A 26,784-nucleotide genomic window follows, 5' to 3' on the forward strand; every position below is an offset into this window, starting at 1 on the left:
TTTAAACCCTTACTATGAGACAAGGTTTTATATCTTATATATGATAACTCAGATAAACAGCGGGTCAGCTTCAAGACTAAAGAGCAGTCTGAACAATGCTAAGCATGTGGCCTGGTGGTTAGAGCACTTTGCTAGGAAGTAGAATACATTCAAATCCCTTCTGGGTAAGGGAATCCCAGAACCTAGTTCTCCTACTCCCTGGGCAAGTGCCATAACTACTAAGCTATTGGACTAAAAGACAGGAAGGACCTCTTCCTCCCTATGCCTTGAACATAGCAGGGAACCAGAACTGCATGGCCTCACTGTAAAATTATGAAAATTGGTTGCATTGCAACGTCAGATCCTCGCATGGAGGTGGGAGCGGGGAGTGTTTAAAGAAAATCAAACAAGTAAACTAAAATATAATTTAATCTTGATGAAATTGTCAGGTATTCCAGAAATGTTTTATGGAATTAATCTAGTAAGTCTGTAGCAGCTTAAACGAAATGAAATAATTCTGCCAGTGTCCAGGTACTCAATTTCTTGGATAGTTAAAAGTTAAGACTTGTCATATCTTCTTGCTTAAATTAAAGTAGTTAAGACTTCACAGTTGATAGCATTGCTTGATTGCTTAATCATGTAACATTTCTGTCTCATTGGGCTGCTATATCAAACCTTTATATGCTGTTCTCTTTACATGAAGCAATAGTGACATCCAGTGACTAAACAGATAAATTAATCACAAGTTTATATGCCCATAGACTGCTATTTCTCTCTCTGAAAAAGAATTTCACAAAATGACAGTAAGCGAGTCTGCTTTTTGGAAAGCTGGACCCATGTGGCAATGGCTGTTTAAAGTAGCTGTTAAAATGCCATATAAAATTTCAAAATATTAGATTATAACAATTAAATGCTGAAGCATCACATATGATATAGATCTGTAGAAACCAAGGCAACAATGTAAGGATATAAAAAACTTAAGAGCAATTCAGAGGCTTGAATTCATTGATCTAATTAAAGATGATAGCATTACAAAGATTGTTAAACTTGAGAGAGAGAATCTCACAGATTTTCTGCATAATCTGTAGTCTTTTCAGCTGCAACAGGAGCAAATGTTAAAAGTGATAACGCTTATCACAGTTATATTTTACTGTAGCAAATATATCAATTTACAACAAAGGTTACAGTCCTGGAATTTTGCAGGGCGTTCCTGAGGCTGAGTTTTGACTTCAGGTTTTAGAATGACTAGGATAAAAAAGTGATTAGTGATTTGAGAATCTCTGCAGTTCTCAACAAGGGAGCTTATGTGATGTTGTGCAGCCTGGAAAGGCTGTTGCAGGTCAAAATAGCCCTCAGTTTAGTGCCTGCCAATGCAACACGCAATGGTGCCTACAGACTGCCTTTAGAAAACCTTGCTCTCTCCTATTTACTACAAATATCTCTCTTTCAGTCTGCATGATTCAACCTTTTTGTCATTTTACCTCTTTTCCTTACACCTGCATCTTCTATTACAAAAGTCCTCCTTCAAATGTCTCCTTAAGGTACATTTCTTTAAATCCTGTTGTCCCCATGATAGAGTGTAAAAAAGTTTCGATTACAATAGAATTTTTAATTGATGTTACACACACACACACACACACACACTTGCTTATTTACACTGTTACATACCTTCTGTTCTTTTCCTTGCTCTTATATTGCCTACATAGAATGAAGGCTCCATGGGAGGAGGAAATGTCTTTTTATAAGCCTGCAAAGTGTATATGAAAGAGGAGAATGAGCAGGGGAAATGTTCAAAGGGTGTGTCTACATGTGTGCCAGACTACACAGTCATTTAGTACTTGCTTAAGCAGAAGAGCTTGCTGGGCAGAAGAGCATTCCATCCTTTTACTCTTTGTAGCAGGGGCTGGGAAGCAGGACACAGCAGGGGCATAGACTCCACGGGAGGGGCTATGCTGGGGAAAACTGCACCCAGGAGGACACAGACGAGCAGTGTTGTCCTGGCCCGCTGGCTGCAAGCCCTAAGCCTGAAACTCACCCAGCAAGGTCTGGGAAAGCCCCACTGCCTGACACATTAAGGGAGGATGCCAGGAGGCATGGGACTCACCTAGCAGGGGCTGGACAGATTGCATGGCTGGGGAAGCATCGGGGGAGGGAGATTCACCTGGCAGAGTCCCAAGCAGGCGGTGCTTCCCCAGCACACTTGAGCTCCAGGGGAGGGAATGAGGGCCGTGCACCTGGCCCCAGGAGCACATGACCCGAAGGCCTGTGCTGACTGATCCTGGGAAAGCCCAGGAAGCTTAAAGAGGGAACGCCAAGAGAAGCTCAGCATTCAGCATGGAGGAAAGGAGGAGACGCTGCAGCCAGATGGAGAGAAGGACTCTGAGGCAGCCAGGATCCAATCAGCTGAACCTTGTGGGATGCCAGGGAGACTGTGTAACTTAAAAGTGCTCAAATTAAGAATGAGATCTTAAAAAGGGGATAAGGCAAAATGCCGTGTTTATTGGTTACATGGAGCAGATACATAAACTTGGACACACCAGTCATACAAACAGACATACACAAGCATACATAGACAGACCTACAGAAAAAAACACTCCAGTAAGATTTTATAGTTACCAGCAGATATTACTCAATATTAGCACTGGGTGGCCGGGTCCAGGCTTATTGAGGGTGATAGGAGCAGGGGAAGAAGTGACATGCATGCCTGTGCTCCATGAGGTTGCAGAGAGTGGATTCCCCACCTTGGCTTGTCTGCATCCCACTTTTATAGGGATTTCAAGTCTTTGTTCAGCATTGGGGTTTTTCCATGCTCAGTCTTTAATGAGAGGTTTATCAGTTCAATAGTATTATCATTTACACATAATAAATAAAGCAAAAATTCATACTACAACTGCTACCCCGCGTAAGAAGCCAACACTACCAATGGACCAGATAAGTACAGCCAGATGACAGGGGACTTATGGGTATACCCATCGGTTAAGGAACTGGGGACACAGGGAGGAAGAGTACCCTAGTGAAAGAGTGTTAAGCCCTCAGGAGAGGGGGCAGGAGGGGATACCAGAGGCAGTGAGCCTTGGAATGTCCTAGATTCCTGGGCAAAGGAGTGATTTGCCTGGAGGAACTGAACCAAAGAGCCCACAGGCTTGAGGCAGCTACCAACAGTAGAACTGGAGCCTAGAACAGGCTCAGAAGTTTTTTCTTTTGTTGTATAGTTCCATAATCCCAGGTTAGGGAAACATTTTGGGGAAAGACAGATCCCCTGCACACCTGAGTTCAAATATATCAAATCAGCGAGTCAACATCTGAGACTCAGTGAGGCGTCTGAGTGTGAACCCCTGGGACTGGCAGGCAGAGAACCCAGTTCCCAGATATTCACTGATCCCAGAGAGAAAGAAGAATACCACAAGCTGAGTTTTAACACCCAAGAAGAAGAGGCCCACCTAGAGAGCATGGCCATCAACCTCTTGTGAAGACCAAAGCTGATACAGGCCAGAGGGGACCTGAGAACCAGTGACTTGCACTCCATGCCAGTGGGAAAAGATGACTTATCACCCAAGTTGAAAGGGGCAGGGTGTAGGGGTGGTGGAGCTCTGTGGAAGAATGACCTTGTCTATATGATCGTCACCCGAGAGACCATCTGTACTCCTGAGAATAACCTGACATCAAAGACATGGCAGACAAGAGGGAGAGAAGATGAGGTAGAGGTCCCCATGATTCCAGTGTGGTGAAGAGTAGCAGGTAAGGCCGCCCACTCACACTCTTCTATGAAATATGAAACATTATAACCAGAAGGAAATATGACTACATCCTGCTTGCCACCAAACAACTTTGAGGACAATGGACTATTCCATTTTCTCTGAGCCTAACTGGCATAAAATGAACTGTTCCTAACAAAAGATTTTACCACACCTTTAACTTTCCTATAAAATACGAACTTTAATTTCAACCTAGGAGAACTTTTACAATCTTCTCTCCTATGCCTGAAGAAGGGTGCTTGTGCCCAAAAGTTTGCAACTAAAGAATTTTTTTTGCAAAAATCTAGTTGGTCTAATGAAAGACATCACCTCTACCATGACTTCTGATTCTGAATAACTAATGTAACATTTACCATGAAGTAAATAAGTGCACAAAGGGAAAAGGAAAGTACACAAATCCACAGGAAGTCAAACTAGTTTCTGAAAAATCAACCTGACAACACTTTATATGCTACAGAATGATTGATTCTCATTTGTTAAGCTATCATAATTAAATCAATTCAAAAGAAATCAATATAAACTTGTATGTTTTGATAGACATTCATTGTAAAAGTTCAGTGGATTTAGAAACTCTGGGGAAGATTGGTTTTGGAGCTTAAAGGGTTAAAGCCTAATTTGTTATTGTGATATAGCCACTTAGATTAGAGGAGCTTGGTATCATACAGGATCAATCTGCAGGTGAGCAATTTAGAAGGCTGATTTAATGTTGAGTAGTAGTAGGCAACTGTCAATCCTCTGGATCATGGTGTACACATGAGAGGTTTAGTCAGATTCCTGATTAATCCATCTGTGGCTGACATGCCAAATTTGAGTGACACAAGTTGTTAAAAATTTCACAGATCCATGGATTGTCTGAGTTGGAATCCAAGTTTACAGCATGCTGCTTCCTTCTTTTTTTGTTTTGCTTCTATCCTCTGGATCAGAGCCAGTTCATGTTGAGCTGCACCCAGTGCCAGATTTTCTCTCCAGATTGGTTAGGATTCTGTGCCATCCTCCCAGCTTTATACGTTGATGTTGAATGACTTCATATAATACATAACAATGTATAATACATAACAACAGCAGAGTCTCCCTATGCCTGACAAAGGGTGTTTGTGCCCAAAATCTTGCAAAGAACTTTTTCCCAACTACTTAGTTGGTCTAATAAAAATATCACATCTACCCAAAGAACTTTGCCTGCCTATGTTCTTAGACCAACATGGCTACAATGAGCAAACCCTTCATACAATTTCTGCACACAACGTAATACCACCATAGAGGGTGACCCTGCTTTCTAGAGCCATCAGAAAGCTCACTGTGCAAATTATTCTTGGGTATAGGGTCTTCTTCCATTCTCCTAACATGGTTCATCTATCACAACCTCCTCTTCTTGGTGTGTTCTAAGTGTGTCAGTCCTGTTTACTTCAGTACCTCTGTATTTGGTATAATTTCTTCTCACCTTATTTTCAGAATCTTATGCAGACATCTCATTTGGAAGCTGTTCAGTCTCTTGATATGCCTAGCATATGTAGTCCATGTTTCTGAACCATAAAGCAAGGATGGTAGCACACAGGTCTTGTAGATTCTAGCTGATAGTTTGCTGTTATTCCATGCATGTTTCTGTAATAGCCCAACATTCTTAGCTGAATAGATGCTTAAGAAAATACATTCTTGGAAAGTGGCAGTTGTTGAGAGTTTGGGAAGCTGGTAGGCTGAAATAAATGTATCATAATACCTATTCTGTTGTGTTTTCATGACGAGATGACGTCATTTGGCTGGTGCCTAGAGCATTCGCTGCATCGGAAACTGGCACATCTGGTAAAGTGTCAATTAACAAGCCCCTGTAAGAGGAGCTAGACTTGATTAATGATTTCCCTGGAAGGGGAGAGGAGCCGGAGCCAAGAGACAGCTGCAACGACAGAGCCAGTTTCCTATGTGGAGGCATGGGAGTGATGCAGGCAGTATGCCCAAAGGCAAACAGAAGCCAGGCAGCCTGTTACACTGGTAGTGAACCTCACTGAAAACTCTGCAGGACCAGGTACTTCTGCTTAACTGGAGACTTTGTTGCTAGACATTGGGATTGAACATTTTTGTGGACTGATTACATTACCTGACCAGGCTGGAAGCTGGATCTCTCCACGAGGAGAGAAAGAGCAAATTAAAAAGCCTGCAGCTGGCCAATTAACAATTTGATTTGCAGTTTGTTTATCTCTGCTTTCTGAGAGAGAGAGCAGAGGGGGGAAGAAGGAAACACCAAGTGTTGAGTAAGGACCTAAGCCTTCCCCAAAAATGGTTTCAATGCATAAGGGTGTTACCTCTGGGGAGGTGGTTTGCTGTCTTCCCCAGCTGCAGTAGTATCAAGGAAAGAGTGAGCATTACTCTGGGCATTAGTTAAAAATCAGAGGCTACCCACCTGTGAGTACTAACTTTAACTCCCATCAAAGTCGTGGCAGACAAGAAAAACGCAAGGGGAAGGCTCTGCCAAAATGCACTGTCTTTCTGACTTGATTTGAGACACCTGCTCACACTGGTGATTGTTATAGATTTGTGTGACCTTTTTTGACACTGTGTCTGAAAGTTTAAAGAGAGAATCTGGAACAGAATCAAAATATTTTGATTTGGTAATATAAATAAAGATTATATTGAAAGTTTCTTAACTGTCTGTTCAGTAATGTCCAAGCCAAAGTTTCTCTGCTTATACTATTTATCTTTATTATAATGAAAATAATAAATTCTTTCATAACAATTAATTAAATGTTGTTTTTATGAAAGACCAGCGGAAGAATTCAATACAATTGTATGGGTCTGATTTTTTTTCTTTCTGGTTCTTTGCTTTTTTTCTAGTCTTATCCAGTTAGTAAGTGTGCAGGGATAATGAAATTGTAATATGCTTCCATCATAGTATTTAGCAACAATGAGAATAGTACATTGCAAGAGCACAAATATTTAGAATTTTTGAAGAATATATTAAGTGACCAGAAAGTGAGATTCTACAATCAAGAAAGAGGAGATCTTTGACTACAAGTCTGTCCTAATTTAGTAGTGAAGTGGAGGCAGTAATTAGAAATTAAATATCAACATGTTAAATAGGAGGGGGTGGGGGAAAGAATGAAAGAGCAATCAATATAACTAGATGCAATCAGTGTAAATTTATGTAAATTCTGGTTCCTGGAGAAACTGGATCCAGCCTGAAGCAGCTCAGGAAAGCAGCACCAAACTGAAGCTAAGGCAGTAGAGGCAGCTTCCCGTGTCCCACAACCTGCATCATTCTGTTTTAACTCTAAAACATGTGCTGACCACCGGGAGTCTGGACTTGCAGCCTGCAGTAGAGAGGTGAGTCACAAACAGTAGCAAAACAATCCCTGCTTTAGAAAAGTCAGGCACACTTATGCAGTTATCTTTATCAAATGTGTAATATTACTAAAGAATAAAATCAAGTTTGTCTGATCAGTCTTATTTTCCATAAAATAATGTTGATAAACATCAATTAGATTACTTTCCTTTTATTCTTTAGTAATTGAATCTTGTATCAGTGTTTCCATTATTTCACATGGGACTGAGATCAGGCTAACTAGACTATTGTTATCTGAGGGCCCTCATATTTGAGGACTATTTGAGGACTATTGTTATCTACATGTACCTCTACAGCGCTGTTGTTACTGTGCTGTCATTTAGTAACAGCCCATACTGCCCTGTTTATGTGGTGCATGTTTTTTTTTAGCTGCTACATTGCTGTAGTGACATGCTATAGCAAGGGAGCATGCCACTATGGCGACGTAGTTGTGGCATCACAGTTTTTATTCGCTGATGCTATGATGCTGTAGCGTGTTGCTACTATGAAGTAGCATCATGTGTAGACGTGTCTTGAGTCACTTATCGATTGAGTACCCTTCAATACTCCTTTAGTCTTCTAAAATATCATTTGGGGAATTCCACGCTCCATTAAAAATGAACACCAGTAGACCAGAAACCTAATTTCCCAGCTTTTCAAAGATTCTGATGATATATTTATACTAGAGAGTAGCACTATATAGATATCTCAGCTACCTCTTCACATTAGCTGTAGAAGCAGACACATTATTATTATGTTAGTAGGGCACTGCACTTAGCTAATTAGCTCAATTGAGGAGCTGGCTTATTAGCCTGACTATCACACTAATACAAATTTATCAAAGCTAATGTGTAGAGTGCCAACCTGGGTATCTTTGTGTAGCATTGCTTTGGGTCAAGTAGACTGGCACATGAGATTGCATGTTCAGTTGTGTCTAAAGGTATCTCTGCATTGCACTACATTGTGTTGTACAGACATAATTTTTAAGAATAAATTACCTTTAAAATGTCTATCTTCAATAGATAATGTTTTGTTGGGTGGAGACTTTGAAAGCCAATCTGAAACACTCACTTAGTCTAATTAATTCCAAAAACTCCAAGTAAGGGATGGGTGCAATCGTCACACTCGAGGTATTCACAGATCTGTCACTGTGCTGCCTCAAGCCAATTAACAGATTTGCATAAATTAAACATTGAAACCTTAATACAAGTGAAATTGAATGTAGAGTTTATTGAAACAAAACTAACAACACACTAGAACTAGAACCACTCTATACAAATGCTACATCTAAATATTTACAGATGGAGTGTTTAAGGCCTAATCTATCCACAATCCCTCACCTGGGGTTGGGTGATACTTGCACAGAGGCTAGCAGCCACTCACACCAAGAGGGACTGGTTCTCGGGAGCTGACTGACTTCAGCGCTCTATTTGAGGCAATGGAAACTCTGAGGAAGGGTCACACAGCTTGGCTCTTCTTCAATCTCCACAAGGGCTGAATCACAGAATCCACAACTCCACACACTAAGATTCACAACCTATAACCACACCTTACAACCCACAGACCAACACCCACACTGCTACAAACCCTCAAACTCACATGGCGCCCCTCACACACTCTCCATTTATAACCCCCATACACAAAGGTTCCAGAAGTCACCGGTGATTGACATCTCACTCGTACATACTCCCTAGCACATTCTCTCACTTTCTTCTTAGTCATGCACATGCATTCACACCAGTGGTCAATAGTTCAGAGGTTCTGGAGTTTACTAGGCCCACTGAGCCTGCGCCAGTGACCCTCATACAGCAGAGGGGTCATACAGCAGGCAGCATACATATAGCATACATCACATCTATTCACAATCATATTTAAGTTACCATACGCAAGTAGCGTACTTTAATGTAACTGAAATGAAGGCAAGGCAGGGGATACCAGACTCCAGCTTATAGTTCAACATCTTCCTGGCTACTAATAGACTGGAAAACACTTCATCAACCTATGTGACACAGGCACTACGTATATATTTCAAATTTATGAGTTAATATTCATATGCTATAAGGCCTGCACATGCAAATATGCATCTGAAACATATCTTAATTTTGTCCTTTCATATATACTAACTAAAAATGCATGCAAACATTTTTGAATGGTTATTAATACACACATATTTATACTGTTTGCTGAGTGCATTTCTAGGAATGCAGTTGCTTCCTCAGCCTGATGAAGGGTGTTTGTGCCAAAGGCTTGCTAAGAAGAATTTTTCCAAATCTTTGAGTTGGTCTAATAAAAGATATCATATTTACTCAAAGAACCTTGTCTGCCTTTCTAGGAATGAATGTGGTAGCCATGTTGGTCTGAGACAAAGAAATGCAAAAACCTAGAACTCTTGGTTCCAAAATTATGCCTTTTATTAAACCAACTGAGAAATTGCAAAAAAAAAAAATTATTTCTCTGCAAACTTTCGGGCTCATGTGTCCTTCCATGAACCTGATGAAGGGCGCATGAGCCCGAAAGTTTGCAGAAAAAGATTTTAATTTTTTTTGCAATTTCTCAGTTGGTCTGATAAAAGGTATCCTTTTGTAACCAAACGTTCTAGATTTTTGCATTTCTAGGAATGATATATTTTAATATGAAAATATTCTTTTAGCATATCTACATCTCTGATTCTGCAGTTTCTTAAGCCTGATCTACATACAGGCTGTTCTCAACATTATCTTGTGTTCCTCCAATGATTGTTTAATGAAAAATATATAAAAAAGTCCAGGGAGCAGGGACTGAAGCACAACATCCCACCCTATAAAGCCTGGGCTCAAGTGGGCAGGCTCCCTTACTCGCTCCTTCCAACTCTAGGAATCTTGCATTCTTTGCTATCTAGTGGCTTAGCTTCAAAAAGAGGAGCAGCAAGCATCCCCACCTAGAGTAGTCTATAGCTACTGATTAGGGCCCTTTCCTGGGAGGGAGAAGGATTAGGGAAATGGGACATGTGAGTTTCAATATTTTCAGACTAAGGGAAATCTTTAATCCAGGTCTTACTTCTCCAGTGAGTGAGCTAACTGCTCGGCTCTTATGCAAAAATTGCCACTGCCGCTTTTTTTGTTTGTTTTAAAATAAGTGACTGGTTGCTGAATTCTGTGTTGAATTCAGTGAAAAGTTACCTTAGTTGAAGATCTGTGCAGGGAAATTTCCCAAAGTTAATGACATGGCATCTTGAGGGTCATGTCTATACAAAAAGGATAGATTAGGTTGTAGAAACTGGGAAGTGGCACTAAAAGATTCTGTGGGAACAAGATGAATGCTGGTGACAGATGTGAAAAAACAGACAAACTTCACTTGATGGGAAGAGGCAGTGCGTTAGTTTAATCCAGTTTAGCAGTGTCTGTATAGATTGGCACTTCAGCAGAGATTTTTGGTGCTTTTATCTAATAGCTGATTCAATCAGCTATTAAACATGCTAAAAAAGCCCCGCTGAAGCACCCAATTTATACAGATGTTGGGCAAGCCGGGTCAAACTAATGTGATGCCTCCTTTGGGCATGTGCTGGGGGTTGGCACAGGGGTGTGCCAAGTGTAAAATAAAACACTTTTTGGGGTTTGTTTGTTTTTTTTACATCTGTAAGCAGCCCAAATGTTTAGAGGAAAGGACCTACAGCAATATTTTTCCTGATATAAATCCCAAGGCATGGCATACTAATGGACTCCTGGTTAGGAAAAGGACTGAGCACACCATTGTGAAGAAGCTCATAGATTACTAAATGAAATACAACAGCAACACATAGTGTATAATCTTGTCCTATGTCATATGAAGAATGGATTTATAGAAGCATTTTTTCTAAATAGCTGAGTAGTTACAACAGATAATTCTAAAGCAGTGGGAGCTAACTTTTTTGGCAAGTGGGCTACAAATTAAGCCTGAACCCACTCCAAGTGACACTCGGATCCCCTTCCTCTGCTTCCTGCCTGATCCAGTGTACACACTGAGGCTGCCCATGCTACCTGTAGTACATCTGCTATAGGTTGGCTAATCCTATTCTAGAGCATGCAAAAGAAAAGCTTTATTGGTAAATCAGGTAGCACTCACAGGAGAAACTTCCAACTAAGTTTTCTTCCTGAATTTGACTGATGCTAGAGTTCTCTGCTGATTTTTCTTGATCCTATCCTTAACTCTTTCTGACTGGATAATCAAAGTCTGCTTTTTAACATCCTGTTGGAACAAACAAGGCACACTTAACACAATGAGTTAGCAGAACGTACTCAGATTTATGCAGATTTTAACTCCTAATAGTAAAATAAGCCAATAGAAAGAACTGATCAGATGGGTCAGCTATCCTAAGTATTCTTAAGAAATAGAAAATTAAAAGAGTAAATACATGATCTATTTCCATAAAGCCCTAAGAGCAGTGCCCCAGTTACGAAATGCAAAAAACCTAGTGGCTAAAGTATAAATTAGTGAGCAGAAAACTGGATGATAATAAAAGAAGGCAAAATTTAAAAAAGACAAAATTATTAGGATAGTCAAGGAACTCCAAACAAAGTGGATGATTGATGATGTCCAATGAAATTCCATGTTGAAGCACATTTTCACCTGTAATCTGGTCCTTTAATCCAGAACAGGCTAACTGGTGTCTCATGGGCCACATGTGACCTACAAAGGGTTAAGTTGAATCCCTAAACTGTCTGGCCACCACTCCCCATATTGCTCTGTATGCAACAGCAGCCAGAGTCTCCAGGCTCCTATTCTTGACTCTGTTTTCTGAGCCCGTCCCAGGGGGTCGTCCAGCATGGCACAGCACAGGGCAGGGAGCTCAGGATGATGCCATGGCCACATGGTGTGCAGTGCAGTGCAGTGGTGCAGGAGGGCACTCACACTGCAGCGATGGGGGAGGCACCCATGTGGGGTGGTTGCAGGGACAGGGGAATGACTGCAAGGTCACATGCTACAATGGGAGTGGGGTATAGGTACACAGTGCAACAGGTAGGGGAGCCGTCCATGCAGTATACAGCTCAGAGTCCTGTGACCCTTGCTGGTTCAGCCTGTGGGGCACGTAGCCCCTGCTAGTGCAGCTTTTGAGCAGAGATCTGGGTTTTCCGTTTGCTGTGGAAAAATGCAGATTTTCTTCTTTATGAGAGAAAAACACAAATTTTCTCCTTTAAAACAGAAAATAATGGATTTCCTCCTTTTAAGGAAAAAAAAAAGTGGGAAATCAGAGTTTTCCCTTGCATACTGGCAGAGTTCCAGCCTTCAAGGGGCTGCTTGGGACTGGGGGGAGCAGAATGAAGCTCCCTCCAGGGGTGAGGGGGAGGGAGCACATGCCCCCACCAGATTTCTTCTCCCACAGAAGGGAGCGGGGCTGCAGTGGGGAAGGACCAGCTCCGGAGGAGTTGCCTTGCAGCCCAGCAGGAGGGACCTGGCACATGTGCCCGGCAGCAGTGCGGGGCACAACTGCTGCTGCCACTGCCGCACCTCACCATGGCAGTGCAGCACTCCCTCCTGCACCGGGTGTTACCAGATTTGCCCATTACTTTGGGGTGTGCTCATTTATTAGGGATAGTTACTAGGGTCTTGGTGATTCTGTCAATGTGCTGCTTGTGTTATTATACGGAGCTGTATCTCTCCCTTCTGCAAGCCCTCACCCCCAGTGGAGCTATCTTGCAGGACTCAATCTCAATGGGACTGGGTTCCTCCAGTCACCAAATCAGTCATACACACAAACACACACAAATTAACGTGACACGCCTGACCTGGCCGGGCTGATCAGCATGGACAGGCTGACACCCTCATATGCCAAGAATCAGTTCATAAGAACAACAATAAACTGCAGTCAGACACAAGCACACAGGTAAACAGAATCCCTCTGAATCCGGCTGGGTGTCCAGCTGACACCCTCATGGGCCAGCATTCAGTTCATAAGGGCACGTCTGAGTCAAACTGGGTCAATCAGCCTGTACAAGCTGATCCCCTTATGTGTTTCAAACTCAGCACGTCCCAATCTTTGGCCTCTTGATGAGCAGACCCCACAATATTTTTGGGCTTCACAGGGATCTTTAGCTTAGGTAAAAGAAGCGTTGCTGCAGAGCACGGAAGGAAAGAGAAGCAGAGAAGGAAAAATATACCCAGTTACTACCTGTTTGACTATAAAAGTTATTTATTGCTAAGCATATGAAATATATAATGGTACTAGTAGTAATAGATATGCAAAAGAAAAACAAACACAAACAATTACAGTACTACCCTGGTTTCACTAAGTATTTTGGGAAACTTAGCTCAAGCTTAACTGATACAGTTCAGGTTCAGAAGTTTATGCCTAGAGAGAAAAGAGAGAGAGAGCACTGGGATCTCACCAGTCTGAGGCACTCAGGCTGCAGAGCTGACAGGCACAGTCCTTGAAGGGAGATGATCTGTTCTTCCAGCGTCCCAAGAACAACAGGGGATGGTGTCAGCACAGGAGTTTCCTTCCTTTCTTCCTTCTTCTTCTTCTTGAAGCACACACACTTTTTACAGATTTTTATACCCTCAGTTCAGCTGCTTCGAAGCATCCTTAATTGTGTAAATCATTGTCTTTTCTATTGACAAGGGGTTATCTGGTTTGGAACATCTCAAGAAACTGATTGATAATCAGGAAACACTTAAGATTAGGGAGTAACCAAATACTTGGGAGCCAGCTTGAGATTCCTATGGATGGCAGATATACTGATGGGATATCTCATGGTTTCTTCAGAAACAATAGATAGCTTGCAGCATCAGGATTTTGGATTTTTACTTGTTGTGCACAAGCCTCAGCTTAGCATGACTTTTCCAGATTTTACTATAGTCTTTTAACAGACTTAAAGCAATTATTGGGGTGTTCATAACCTTTTGTGGAGAGGACTCCCACCAGTCGTCTCGGGAAAAGTATGACAACACCTGTGACTAGGGCTCCAGCAGGCTGGATGCTGTGATGAACCCTTAACCATTGTTCAAATGTTGCCCATACCCGCTCTGACTCGGTCTCTTGCCTCAGCATTCCCTAACCCGGCAACCGAGTTTTAGTCAATCAAGTTTAAATAGGCCTCCCATAGTGGGACCGGGGAATGTACGGCCCGAGATGCCTATTAAACTTAGAGGTGTGTGTGTGTCTGGGGGGGCGGAAAGTCCTTAGTAAATCCAGATTAGAACTGGTCTGATAAATGCTGAGCTGGGTGTGTGTGAACATGGGTTGATTAACATTTGGAGCACAGATTCCCCATCATGCAGTGCTCCCCTGCTTCTTTGGTCCCAGAATTCACTGTAGTCTCTGCTTCAGGCTTTCTGTTCTCCATCTCTCATGTAAATGAATGGTCATCTGGTTCCATCTCGGATGTAAATGAGACCTAGGGCAGTTGGTTCACTCTTGTCACCCTTATCTTGAGGGTCTTAGGTGCGTCTCTCACTGCATCTTAATCAGTTTCATTTAGGTAGAGGAGGGACGGGAGGGGGGTGAGTCCTTTGTGAGTCAGACAGACTGCATCCTGTGCCAGGGTTGCCCAAGAACACACAGCTGAGACGTAACACGGGTATCACCTGATGTGTCACGGAGGCAGCTCCTACCTGGAGATGGTCTGGCCTCGCTGTAGCCCCATGTCCTACTGTGGAAGGAGAAATCTTGGGGGGCACGTGCCCACCCCTCCCACTGCATTGCCTGTGACCTCTCCCTGCACCCCCATCTGTCACCGATACCCACACCCCCCTTTCCCACACATCCACTCTCTTCCTCACATGCTGAGGGCAGGGAGCTATGGTTGGGAGTAAGAGGCACCAGCAGGGCGGGGGCTGGTGGCTCTGGGTTGAGAGTGAGGGGCACTGGCAAGGCCAAAGGCATGTGGGTCAGGAATGAGGGGAAACAGCATAAGCAAGGTCCTGGCATATCAGGGCTGTTCAATACCACAAAATAGAGGCAGGGACAACTGCAAGTGGACCTGCATCTTGTTGAGTGAAGTGGGCAGGGGAAGCTCTGATTTTCCATGATAAATAACCCAAAATACCAAAATATTTAGGTATTTAGAATATATTTTAGTGTAATGACTGAGGCACTGGTAAGCCTTTAAAGTTGCTTAAAATTGTAAATATATCAAGAAAACTTTGTGTTCAGATGATACATATAGTGGATACATACATATAGTGGATACATACTGATACATATAGTGATATATAGAGGCTCTTCATTTTAATTCCGGGAAAATGGAGATTTTGGGTTTTTAATCAGAGAATTTGCAGGGGGGTGGGGCTGGGCCAAAGAATTTGCCATTTTAATCACAGGAAAACCAGGATCCCTCCTTATGAGGCATGCTGGCCATAGCTACTTAGAAGTTGGACAGCCCTGCTCTAAGATCACTCATACACTTCACTGGGACTTAAATAAATTGGATCCATTCAAGTTAAGGATCTTAATACTCAGAGTTTAGCACAAATTTGGATTACAGAGAAAAGAAGATAGGACTCCTTAGAGCTTAAGGGAGTCCTTAGATATATGTAACTGACAGTGTTAAACAAGTCTCAATATTTTACTACTTAGATTTGGGGATGAAATAGGAACTCTTCAGAACTCTACATAACTATATCACCATTTTATCCTGCTATACTTTTATATAATCTGACATATAACTATTCTACACCTTATATACTATGTTTAGTTTGACTTGCAAAGTGCACAGTGAGACAGGGGGGTCAAAATATTGCATAAGGGGGAAAAAAGGGGCAGTGGACATCCAGTTCATTCCAAGCAGGAATCTTGTAGAAAATCTAGCATGTCACCATATAAGAAATATGCAGAAAGGGGCTAAATCAAGGTTACACAGACAGCCTTAGTTGTGGTGTAGCTTAGTTGTTGAGTACTTAACTTTTTGTTTTTAATATTGTTCTGCTAGGACTACCTGAAACATGTACTTGAAAAGATAAATGCTATGAGGGGGAACCTCATTAGACTTTGTCAAATTTGCCATAAAGTTATATTTGACTCTTGAATTTGAATGTATTGCAGATTTGATCTGAATCTATTTAAGGTACTCATTTGTTATCAATTACCCAAATTTCTCGAATTGGTGGTTTTATACAATGAAAATATACCTTATCCTATCCTATTAAGGATGGCACTGGAATGATATGCACCAAAGCAAAATAAAGGGGGTGTCATTGATTGTTTAATCCCAACATAATTTCTTTCTGGGCAGAATGCCAAATGCCTGCTCCACCTAGCATGTAATCTCTCTACTTGTACCCTTTTAATTTGTTTTTAGTCACAGCATGCATTCTCCACAACTCCATATACATTCTAATTAAAATCTGACTTTTCCTTTTAGTGAAGGCAAGACTCCTGCTGTTATCTGAATATGATGCAAATCTTGAGCAACTCAATTTATATTTCTGTAACTGTGGGCTGAATTTTGACCCATATCAATTAAAAACATGATCCTCATCATGCAAAAATTTAAGCACGTTCTTAGCTCCAAGTTATCCTTGAGTCATTGGGACAGCTTGCGTTCTTGTGTTATTTTGTGACTGTAGGAGGTGACCTAAAACAGGCCCAGTCAGCTGATCTGATTATGAACCCGTTTGTTAAAGCCATAGGGCTTGTGTGCATGACACTTTAATGCGGGTTAAATCCTTTTGCACCACTTTAATGGCATTGGTGTTTGCATGTGTCGGTGGCATACTGTGCATTAATTCCAGCTGTGGTAGCACATCCAGCAGCATAATGTGCTTTAAATGACTTTGGGGCACAGCAAACTAAAACACCTCTGAGGAGTTTTAGTTTGCTGCCCTAGAGCCACGGAGTGAAGCACTGGGCTCCGTGCGGCTCAGGGGCTCTGCAAGCAGCCCATGCTTGCAGCCTGGCAGCAACCTGGGAAGGCAGGCTCCACCAAAGGAAAAAAAAAAGCAGCGAGCTTGATCTTTTATTTCCACCCCCACTCCCCACCTTGGAGCCTTCCTGCCTGCATGAGCTGCATGGGGACCTGGTCCTTCTGTCCATGGCTGCGGTGACCCCCAGAACCACTTGAGCCAGGTGCCTGTGGGCGGGTGCCGCTGGGGGGGGGGGTGCCACTGCTGCGGAGGGAAGCACTAGCCTCCCCTCACCCCCAGCCCAGGACTGCTCTGCCTGTCAGCAGCTCACCCTCCCCTCCCCACCACCAGAGAAGCAGGTAAGACAAGGATGTACATGACATGGGGGTTTATTTTGCCCTAAATTGAAGTGGTGTTTTTAAAAACCCACCACTTCAATTTAGGGTGAAGTAAACCCCCACTTTGTCTACACATGCCCATAAAATCCAATCAGCTGAAGTGCTTAGTTTGGGAGAAACAATGCATGAAGAGTCCCTACTTTCTGAGCCATGAAGTTTTTGTGGGTTTGACTCTGTTTTAGCTACAGTCCAATCATTCCCAAGCATTTGGGACTAAACTACAGCTGGCAACCATCAGAATTTCTCATGAGACACCCTTCTCTAACCCAGAAATGGAGGGTGGGAAGGAGGAAGGAGTGCCGCCTGCAGTTCAGATGCAGACCACTGACCATGGCCTTGTGGACCATCAGTGGTTTGTGGGCCACGGTTTAGGAACCCCTGCTACACTCCATCACCGTGGAAGACTGAGTGCAAACTTGCTAATATGGGTGTAAATTGACTCGGGTGGATAATTCTACTTCATTGAACTGGAATGCCACATGTATTTAAAGTGGCTGCTGAACTGTGCCCCCACAGGCAAATTGCACACATTCCTTGTCAAAAGTTTGACTATAGATCATTTGTTAATCTTTAGGTTTCCTCAAAACACTGACATCACTGAGCTGTTTTCTTACTGGTTTGTACACATTTCTTTCAACTAAAAAAAAGCAGAGAAAACTTGTCCAGAGGTCATTTTCCGGTCATTGGATTATAGAACATCTTGGCTCCTAGTATGAACACCTGTGAAAGCAGAGCTAAATAGTTTAAGGAAAACTATGCCCAAAGGCTGGGCACTTAGGACAGCATACCAAATCCTCTACTGCAATGGTGCTCAACCTTTTTGACCCCTGGGGCCAGAGGGTGGGTTCGGGACCTGTCCACGGACATTGGACCTTGTATGCAAGTCAGGCCTGCACGGCCCTGGCTGGTACCCGTGCTTCCTTGCCTGCCTAGATTAGGTGCTGGGGCTCTGTCAGGGTTCAAATTACACTGCTGCTCTTGGGGGCGGGGGTCTGCAAAAATTTTGGCTGCGGTTGGGGCTGTGTGCACAGGTCCCCATCAGTACCACAGGCCTGGGGCCCTCAGCCATGGCAGCCAAAAGCTGCTGCTGTCTGGGCTGCTTAGAAAGGTGTGGGGCAGGCCAGTGGCTGTGTGCCATGGCACATGAGCAGATGAGGGTGCTGACCAGCTTGTGGAGAGGCTATGTGGGGGTAGTAGTTGTCTCTTATGGGGGTCTCAGCCCTCCTGAGCTGCCCCATAATCCAAACCCTGGGCTCTGTAGCACCTCGGGTGGCCATCATTGAGGGCATTCCGGTTCTCTGCTACTCTGTCCTGTATTCGTACGAAACACGATGCCTTTGTCCTCTATTTTTTGAAAAGTAGAGGACATAAGGGCGTCGGGTTTCGTATCAGTAGATGACAAGCCGACTGTCCTCGATGATGGCCACCGCAGGGGGTGCCGAAGGCCAGGGCCTGCAGGGCTCCTCACAGGGCCGGGGGACCTGCGCGCTGCGGCGCCAGGGCTGGCTGTGGCCCGCGGGCCGGGGCGGGGGGGGAGCGCCCCGTGCAGCGCTGCGACAAGGGGCTGCGGCCCCGGGGAGGGCGGGGCGCGGGCACGGAGGGAGCCCGGGGAGGAGAAGAGGCCAGGAGCTACGCGGCGGAGGACGAGGAGCGCTGGGCTCTGCCGCAGGCGGCAGCAGCGGGTAGCGCCTCCCCCCGGTTCCGGGGAGGGCAGGGCGGAAGCGGCTGCCGGAACCAGCCCCATGGCCGCCGCCGCCGCCGCCGCGCCCGGCAGCGGCTGACACCCCCGCGCCCGGCTGGGGGCGCGGAGCCGCCTATGGGCCAGCTGCTGTCCAAGCAGAGAGCCAGCCCGAGCGGGGGCCGCCGGCGCGGGAAGGTGCCGCTGCGGAGCTGCTTCCTGCGCGGGCCCTGTATGCTCTGCTTCGTGGTGCACGGCAGCGCCCGCGCCAGCCCCGGCCCCCGCCCCGGGCCCGGCCCCGCGGAGCAGCGCGCCGCCCGCCGCCAGCGCCTGCTGCTGCTCCTGCTGCTGCGGGGCCTGCTGCCGCCCGAGCCGGCCGCCGACATGGTGTGCAAGCGCAAGGGCGCCGGCCTGCCTGCCTGCCCGCCCTGCAAACAGCCTCGCTGCGCTGCCGCCGCCGCCGCCTGCCAGTGCCCGGCCGAGCCGCCGCCGCTGTGCCCGCCGCCCTGCGCCGCCAACGAGGGGCCCGCGGGCGCGGGGGACGCCGCGCCGCCCTCCCCGGGCCCGCAACCGCCGCCGCCTCACGGCGACGACAGCGCCGAGCCGGGCTGCCAGGAGCCCGCCGAGCCCCCCGGCGACGCCTGCCGGGAGCCGCCGGCTCCGCCGCCCAACATCAACCAGCTGCCGCCCTCCATCCTCCTCAAGGTGCGTGCCAGGGCCCGTGGCCGCGCCGGGCCAGGGGGCAGCCCGCGCGCAGGAGCGGCTGGGGGCTTGGTGCCAGCCCCCCTGGCTGCCGGCCCCCCTGGCTGCCAGCCCCTCAGGCCTGGTGCCGGCACAGGTGCCGAGTTCGGTTTTGGGGCCCAAGCGCCCAGCCTGCCAGAGCGCCTCTGGCGCCCGCTGGGACGTCCTGCCGAATCGGTGGGCAAGGGCAGCTCATGCCCCTGTGGGGTGTGTTAGGCTGTACGGAAATGGCCGGCCCCTTGCCTTTGCCATCTCTCTCCTCTCTGGGCTTATCTTCCCCTTCCCTTGGGCCCTGCGGTGGACCCAGGTGGGTGGAGGTGGGGAGGGTGTGCGGGCTGAGGGGTGATGGGCACCCCTTGGCTTAGTGGGGAAGAAGGGAAAAAAAAGTACATTCTGACTTTGTGGAGGGCTATGGAGTCCCTTTCCTGTCCCTCACCTGTTCACGCCCCTGGGCGAAGTTCCACTGGGCAGTGTCTGCTGGCTCCTTGGATTCATTTGAGGGCCAGCAGGCGCTGTCTGGGGTGCTTTGCTCCGTGTTCCCTGTAGGCGCGCTCGTTTTGAGTGCATGATTCTCACTTCCATCCCAGTTTTGATTTGTTGTCCCAAGCGATCAGTGATATGCCCCCTAGTGGCTCCCAGCACCAAGGGGGGCTTGTAGCTGTACTTGGTGGGCTTTGGCTTGCATCACAGTATGGTACATCAAAAGCCACAACTTGGTTGAACCCTTCTTCTTGGCTCCCTGCTTATGATGAGAAATTAGCAGTCTACCATGATAGGTGGCGTGTTTAGTTCCAAGACTTTCTTTAGGAACGTCTCTCCTCTCCCCCTTGCAAGTCCCTAGCAGATGAATGAAAAATTTAACTCACGTGTCTTTGGCACTTGTCTCCAACCCATGCGCTCACTTGCCCCCTTTGCTTGTTGGTCTGGTTGACAAGTAGTGGCTTGTTGGTGCTCTGGGAATGAGAGAGGTAGGTAATCACTGATGGGAGAGTTAAGTGGACTGCTGGAGTGATCAGGTTTTTGAATGAAGGGATAATTTAGTCACAAAGGAAATAATGTTTTGTTTTGTTTTTTAAATGAGTTTGGTTAGATATATTTAGGCAACTGAAATGCAAAATTTACAACAGAGCCTTTAATTATAAGGTCCCATGTGTGTAGTATGGCAAAACTGTGGGCTTCTGTTGTAATAGATTTTGTTATTTTGATATTTGACCTATAGCTTTCTTATAATCTGAATTTTTGTTCTGTTAACCATCCTTAACGATGAATCTATTAGTGTTTACAATGTTCTGATATTATCTCTCTCCCGACTAGCTGTTTCTTAGTCAAGTTTGATGTGTTGACTCTTTCCTGAGAAATCAAACTCTTCTGTTCTGTTCTGCATTTTCTCTAGTTACTCTCTTTTTCAGTTTATCTAATTTCTGATGAAGGGAGATATGATGCTGTAGCTGTATCAAATGCGACAACTACCTCCTTCCACAGTGCTTACATGTTTCCCAGTGTGTATATATATATAGCTGTGGTTGACACTTTGCAAGTTCTTCTCTTTTGGTGTCAATTTCTTGATCCTCTTCAGCTTGACTGCTTTTCCTTTCTTTCTCAGTCTGAATATTTATGTTATTTTTCTTTGTGAGATTGAGGTTTTTTATTTTCAAAATTATATTCTTTTATTGTTCTTTCTTTCCATGTTCTATGTCCTTTCTTGTTTTCACAGTACTTTCTTGTTTAATTTAAGCCTTTGAATGCTGTTATTGGATGTTTCCTTACTTTCCTTGTTGCTTACGAAGTTGAATAAAATGTGACTGCATCCAACCATTGTGATATTTTCTATAGTTTAACACAGGGCTGTCCAATTTGTGACCCATGAACTTCCAATCTTGCATCCTATGCTCCTCATGTTTCCCCCTGCTGCTGCTGGCATCAAAACCACACCTCAGTGTCACTGGGGTCTCTGGGCTCTCTCCCTCCTCCAGTTTTTGTTTCTTGCTGCCCCTTTGGTGACAGGGGAGGCAATGGGAGGCAGTCATGGGGCAGTGCGGTTGGCCACTCAGAAGTTGGACAGTCCTGATATAATATATTGTTTTTTAGCCTTTGAAGTTCCTTGTGTGTACTGAAAACGCATCTAAGCCAGTTATTTCAGATTTTGTGATATACTGTATACATATGAATAATATATATAATATACTTAATGTATCTTCTCCATTAAGCTCTGGTCCGGAAAATACTTAAATATGTTTATAGGTTGTGTGAGAGGTCTCATTAAAGCAGGTTAGTTCAAATGTTTGCCCTCAAGTAGCTTTACTTTGTACTTCTGTCAGAACAATTTGGCTGTATTGATTGTTTATAAGCTAGTATGCTTGGTTTTTTTAGTTTTTCTTTAGGGGAATTCAGTTTTTTTCTGCAATATTTGTTGCAGAATTGAATATACTAGGAACTGAAGTTAGACTAAACTGACAGTAATTTCCAGGATCTTCTTTTTTGAAGATCACTGGTATAGTTTCTTTTCTCTGATCTTCTAATACTTTCCCAGTTCCACAGAACTTTTCAAAAATAGCAGCTTAGTACGTCCAGTAGTGTTTACACATCCACCCACACCAGTTGGGCTTATTTTATGTTCACAGTTCTACAAATGTTTTCTTCTGTATTCATCTAGAGTAGATAGCTTTGCCACTCCCTAATAGTTTGAATTTCTCTCTCTTTCTTCTTTTATATAGAAAGGTTTCATTAAAAATCTCTGAAGCCAAGTTCATGCTTCTCCTGACTTTTTAATACTTGCTATTTTTTCAGTTTTAATTTCCCTTTATAATATATTTGTAAAAGCCCTTTATTTTATCTGAAATCCTTAACTAAATGTGTACTTTTGTTTGGTTGCTTAAATCCCCTTCTACTTCAGTTTGAGATTTTTTTTAATTTAAGATTTTTGACCAGTCTTGTTAGTATTAACTATCATAACAGTGCCCACAGGCCTCAGTTACACTTATGGTGTGTTAAGCTCTACAGCAATGGCATTCTACCTTTCAGGTTCCAGGGGCCACATAAGTGGTGTGGGATCAATCTAGATGTAGATCTGGTCAGCCGACCTAATCCAATGTGTGGTTGGGGCCAGGTGTCATCTGGCATCCCCAAGGTATCTGCAGGGCTTGGAAATTTGGCATCAGGAGAGAGGTAGCAGTGTTAATTGCTACCACTCCCTTGTCACCAAATTCCTTGGTCAGCGGGGAGCCCCGTGGGCTGGATGACATGGCTGTATGGGCGGAGGTTGAGCACCACTGCTCTAACTGGATATGAAGACAGCCCCTGCTCCAAAGAGCTTACTATTTTAATTATGACAAGTTGCAAAAGACGGGAAAAGGGACCATGTCAGAATTGAAATGAAAATCCTTTTTGATGGAAACATAGTTATGGGCTTAAACTTAAGAGAAGAGGGCTGTCCTGACAGGCTCTTGATAGTTTGAACTATATTCAGCTACTCTTTTTTATTATGCACTGAGGTAGTTAATTGCTTGATAGGATGGAGGACAGACCAAGGCATACTTTTATTAATTTGCCCACTTTAATTTTTAAAGTTCGGCATATCAATTCTGTGGAGGCTCTGTGGTTATGGAGGACTGGAGAGTGCCAAATGTAGGTATCTATATGTAAAAATGGAGAAAAGAAAATCTGGGAAATTCTGCTCTGGGGAGTCAACAGTTCTTGACCTGCAAAGGGATTGTGCCAGTCTGTGGAGTTAGGGTAGTGGCACCGATTCTGTGGTTGGGTTATTTGGCAGTGTTTGATAGTTGGGTAAGGGCATTGATGGTGAGTGGATGAGAAGCCTATTAGCAGCATTTGGTGGCGGGGAATTGGCAGAATGTGGTAGGATGCAGTGGCCTGCCTTAAATCTCTTGTTTATTCAGCCGACTTTTGCTCAAAGCATGCTAACCCCTGTTCTAGGTTAGTCAACCTAATATTGTTATCTTGAAAAATATGGGAAAAAACTGTTAAGGACCATAGAGGATAACAAAGTGAGAAGAAACAGCCAGCATTAATTTGTCAAAAACAAATCATGCCAAATCACTCTCATTTCCTTCTTTGATGAGGCAACCAATCGTTGGTAGAAGTAATAGATGTGTTATATCTTTAGGCTATATACAGACATTCCATTTCTTCTTGTTGTCGTTGTTATCCAAGCAGAAACCACGAGTGTACAGATGTTTAGGATTTTTCTCCCAGATCAAAAATGGCCACTCCAGGAGAAAAATAATTTGGGAACAACCAGGATTAAATTATTCCCAGGAAAGTTGTTCCTGGGAGGGTGAATGTCTGCATGTCTACACATTCTTTTCTGAGAGAGGCCAAAGTACAGCCTTGCAGCATCCCAGGGTGCTTTGCTCTCTCTCCCTCCAGAGACAATATGTTGCTTGCTGGATTCTGCTGCTCCAGCTGAGCAGGGAACAGAGCATTCCCCCTTCACAGTGCCCTACATTATGATGCAGGGAGACACAGGCAAATCTGGGTTAGCCAGACCAGGCTGCCTTGTGCACCTCTCACTAGGCAGACTGAAGGAGTCTGTAGAGCATGCTGATATGTATGTGCAAGGGCCCTCTGGGTGCTCAGCGTCAACACTTTAAGCTCTTTGCCCTTCCAGGGATCAACATTCAAATATCTGTTCAGGCATCTATGGGTAAGTGTTTCTACCAGGAGAAAAAACCTGGGAGAATTCACCCAAATGTTTTGAACATGTGTACACAGCTTTACTTTAGTAATGCTTTTGACATTCCCATACAACATTCCCTTAAACTAGGGGAAGGTGGTCTGGATGAAATTGCAGTGAAGTGGATGGTAAACTGAAGTGGTTGTCAATAGTACACTATCTAATTGGTATGACTTGTGAATAGGTTCTACAGGGACCTACCCAGGTTGCTACAATTTGCTACTTACTAATAACTTGTATGGTAGAGCAGAGATTACTTTTACACAATTTGTGGATGATATCAAGCTGGGAGGGGTTGCAGGCAAATACGATTAGAATTCAAAATGTTATTGGTGAATTGGAGAAACAGTCTGAAATCAGCATTACTAAATTCAATAAAAGTATGTACTACACTGAAAACTACAAAGCAAATTACTACACTGTCAGAAAATTTAAATGTACAAATACTAAGTGGCTAGGCAGCAGCTTTTCAGGAAAAGGATCTGGGGGTTTTAGTGGTTCACCAACTGAATGAGTTTACAACATGACACTGTTGCAAGATAGTGAATCCGATTGTGGGATTCAGGCAAGTTGGAGAGAAAAATCCCCCCCTCCCCCCCCCAAAAAAAAACCAAAACAAAACAAAACAAAAAACCCCCACAAAAAACATTTTCAAAATATGACCTCTGAGGAAAGATTGAAGGAACTGAGTTTTCTTAGCCTAGGAAAAGGAAAAGTGAGTGAGGGTGTAGGTCTTTACGGGTGGTGATCAACAATTATTTAATTCCCTTAAGTAATCACTGAATTTGGAGCAAGGGGGATGTAGGTTAAATATTGGGGAAGAAAAATTCTGACTGTAAGGGTACTTAAGAACTGTAACAGGTTAGTTGGGTGTATTGTAACCAGTCTGTCATTTAAGAGATTTATTAAGAGGTTAGATAACACCTATCTGGGATGGCTTATGTGGCTTGATCTTGCCTCAGAGCAGGGAGAGGATGACACTGTGAGGTCTTTCTCCATCTCTCAATTTCTATAGTCTTAACACTAAGTGCATACTCAGTTAATGCTGGTGTTCTGAATTTTCATAATTTATTTTTAGTATCAGTATGAACATTAGTGAAAAAAAAATCAATCAAATGTGATGAGATTAATCAAATGTGAAGAAGTGAAACCTGTTGGTTCAAGGGGTCTGTTGTCCAATGCTGGAATACCATTGCATTGGCTTACAATAACTCTAGTCATACTTGGAAGATTAACAGGGTCTACAAACACACAGAGGCACGCACACACATTTAAAGAGATAGATTCTGTAGACTGACACCAGCTTACACTTAATACTTATATTCAATCTGAAAGATTGAAAGGTTGGAAGCATAGGTATCCATGCTGCAGGCTATGGAGGAAAATGAGGACTTCTTGGATAGGAGTCATGAGAAGCTGGCACTGGAGAGTCTAAAGGCAGAAGAAGAGAAGTGACAGCATGTGACCACTAGAAGAAGGAGGGTCTCCAGAATTCAAGAGGAACAGATTGAAGTCAGAAACTGCTTTTAAGAACTCTGCAGTGGAACAGCTGAGGTGAAGATAGAGGTGAGGACATATGCAGCCAAGGATTCGTTAGTGTAGAGGCAGGAAGTGCAGGGCCCCAGAAACTGGGGATCTAACACCTCCAGCACCAAGAACGAAGAGAAGAATGGTGGTAATTGGAGACACTCTTCTGCAGGAGACAAAAGTACAAATTTGTCGTCTGGATTTGGGGTCCTGGGAAGTGTGCTGTTTCTCTGGAGCCTGTATTCAGGATGTTACAGCAAGACTGCCAGAGCTTATTGTAGCAAGTACTGGGCCCCAGGGGTGACCGTGACATCCCCTGTTGACCACATAACCCTTGCTCTGCTCTTACTCTAGGGTACCCTCCCCTTCTTGCATGCCATGCCTTGATGTAACTACTAAATATTAGAAAGGAAGGCTGCTTAAGTGTCCTAGAGTGAGCCCACAGTTCTTCAGTTCTTCAGATAGCCAGCAAGTCCCACAGAGACCCTGCTGGTCTTAGTCCTATTTTATGCCCAGTGGGCTCTCTTAGCCTGCTTGTGCCCCTCAGGTTACTAGTGTCATTAGGCTGCCACCCTCTAAGGCTTGAGACTGATTCATGTCTTGAGTTGGTCATCCCTGGCAGGGCTCCAGACACTTGTGCCCTCAGGTATGGTTGGGACTTCTGTGCCAGCTCTACTAGTCCCAATCCTGACCCACTGGTATAAACTATAATTAAGAATAAGCCCTCTGGCTATAACACCAACCAACCTGTTGTGGGTCCAAACATAAATAGTGTCTACCTGTCTGTAGAACAGGGCTTCTCCTTATCCTGGGTCATTCCTCTGCAAAGTGGCAGCATTCTCTTTGCTTCCCCCAAGGTAGCACTGGTGTCCGCTAGGAGCTCTCCTGGCCCCTTCTGCTCCAGAGTT

The 26,784-nt window shown here is 44.4% G+C and overlaps 1 protein-coding gene across 1 annotated transcript in view; it reads left to right on the forward strand.

Annotated features, from left to right (window-relative positions):
• The first annotated feature begins 18,903 nt into the window (after window positions 1–18,903).
• The window catches only part of FBXL17 (F-box and leucine rich repeat protein 17), a 503,943-nt gene continuing 496,062 nt past the window's right edge, over window positions 18,904–26,784 (forward strand). The window contains exon 1 of the mRNA XM_014597223.3: window positions 18,904–19,620. Within this exon, the coding sequence (XP_014452709.2) occupies window positions 19,054–19,620 (567 nt within the window). The 5' untranslated portion in view covers window positions 18,904–19,053. The remainder of the gene's footprint in view (window positions 19,621–26,784) is intronic.

The sequence above is a fragment of the Alligator mississippiensis genome, chromosome 3 (assembly GCF_030867095.1).
Source record: "Alligator mississippiensis isolate rAllMis1 chromosome 3, rAllMis1, whole genome shotgun sequence".
Classification (NCBI taxonomy): Eukaryota; Metazoa; Chordata; order Crocodylia; family Alligatoridae; genus Alligator; species Alligator mississippiensis.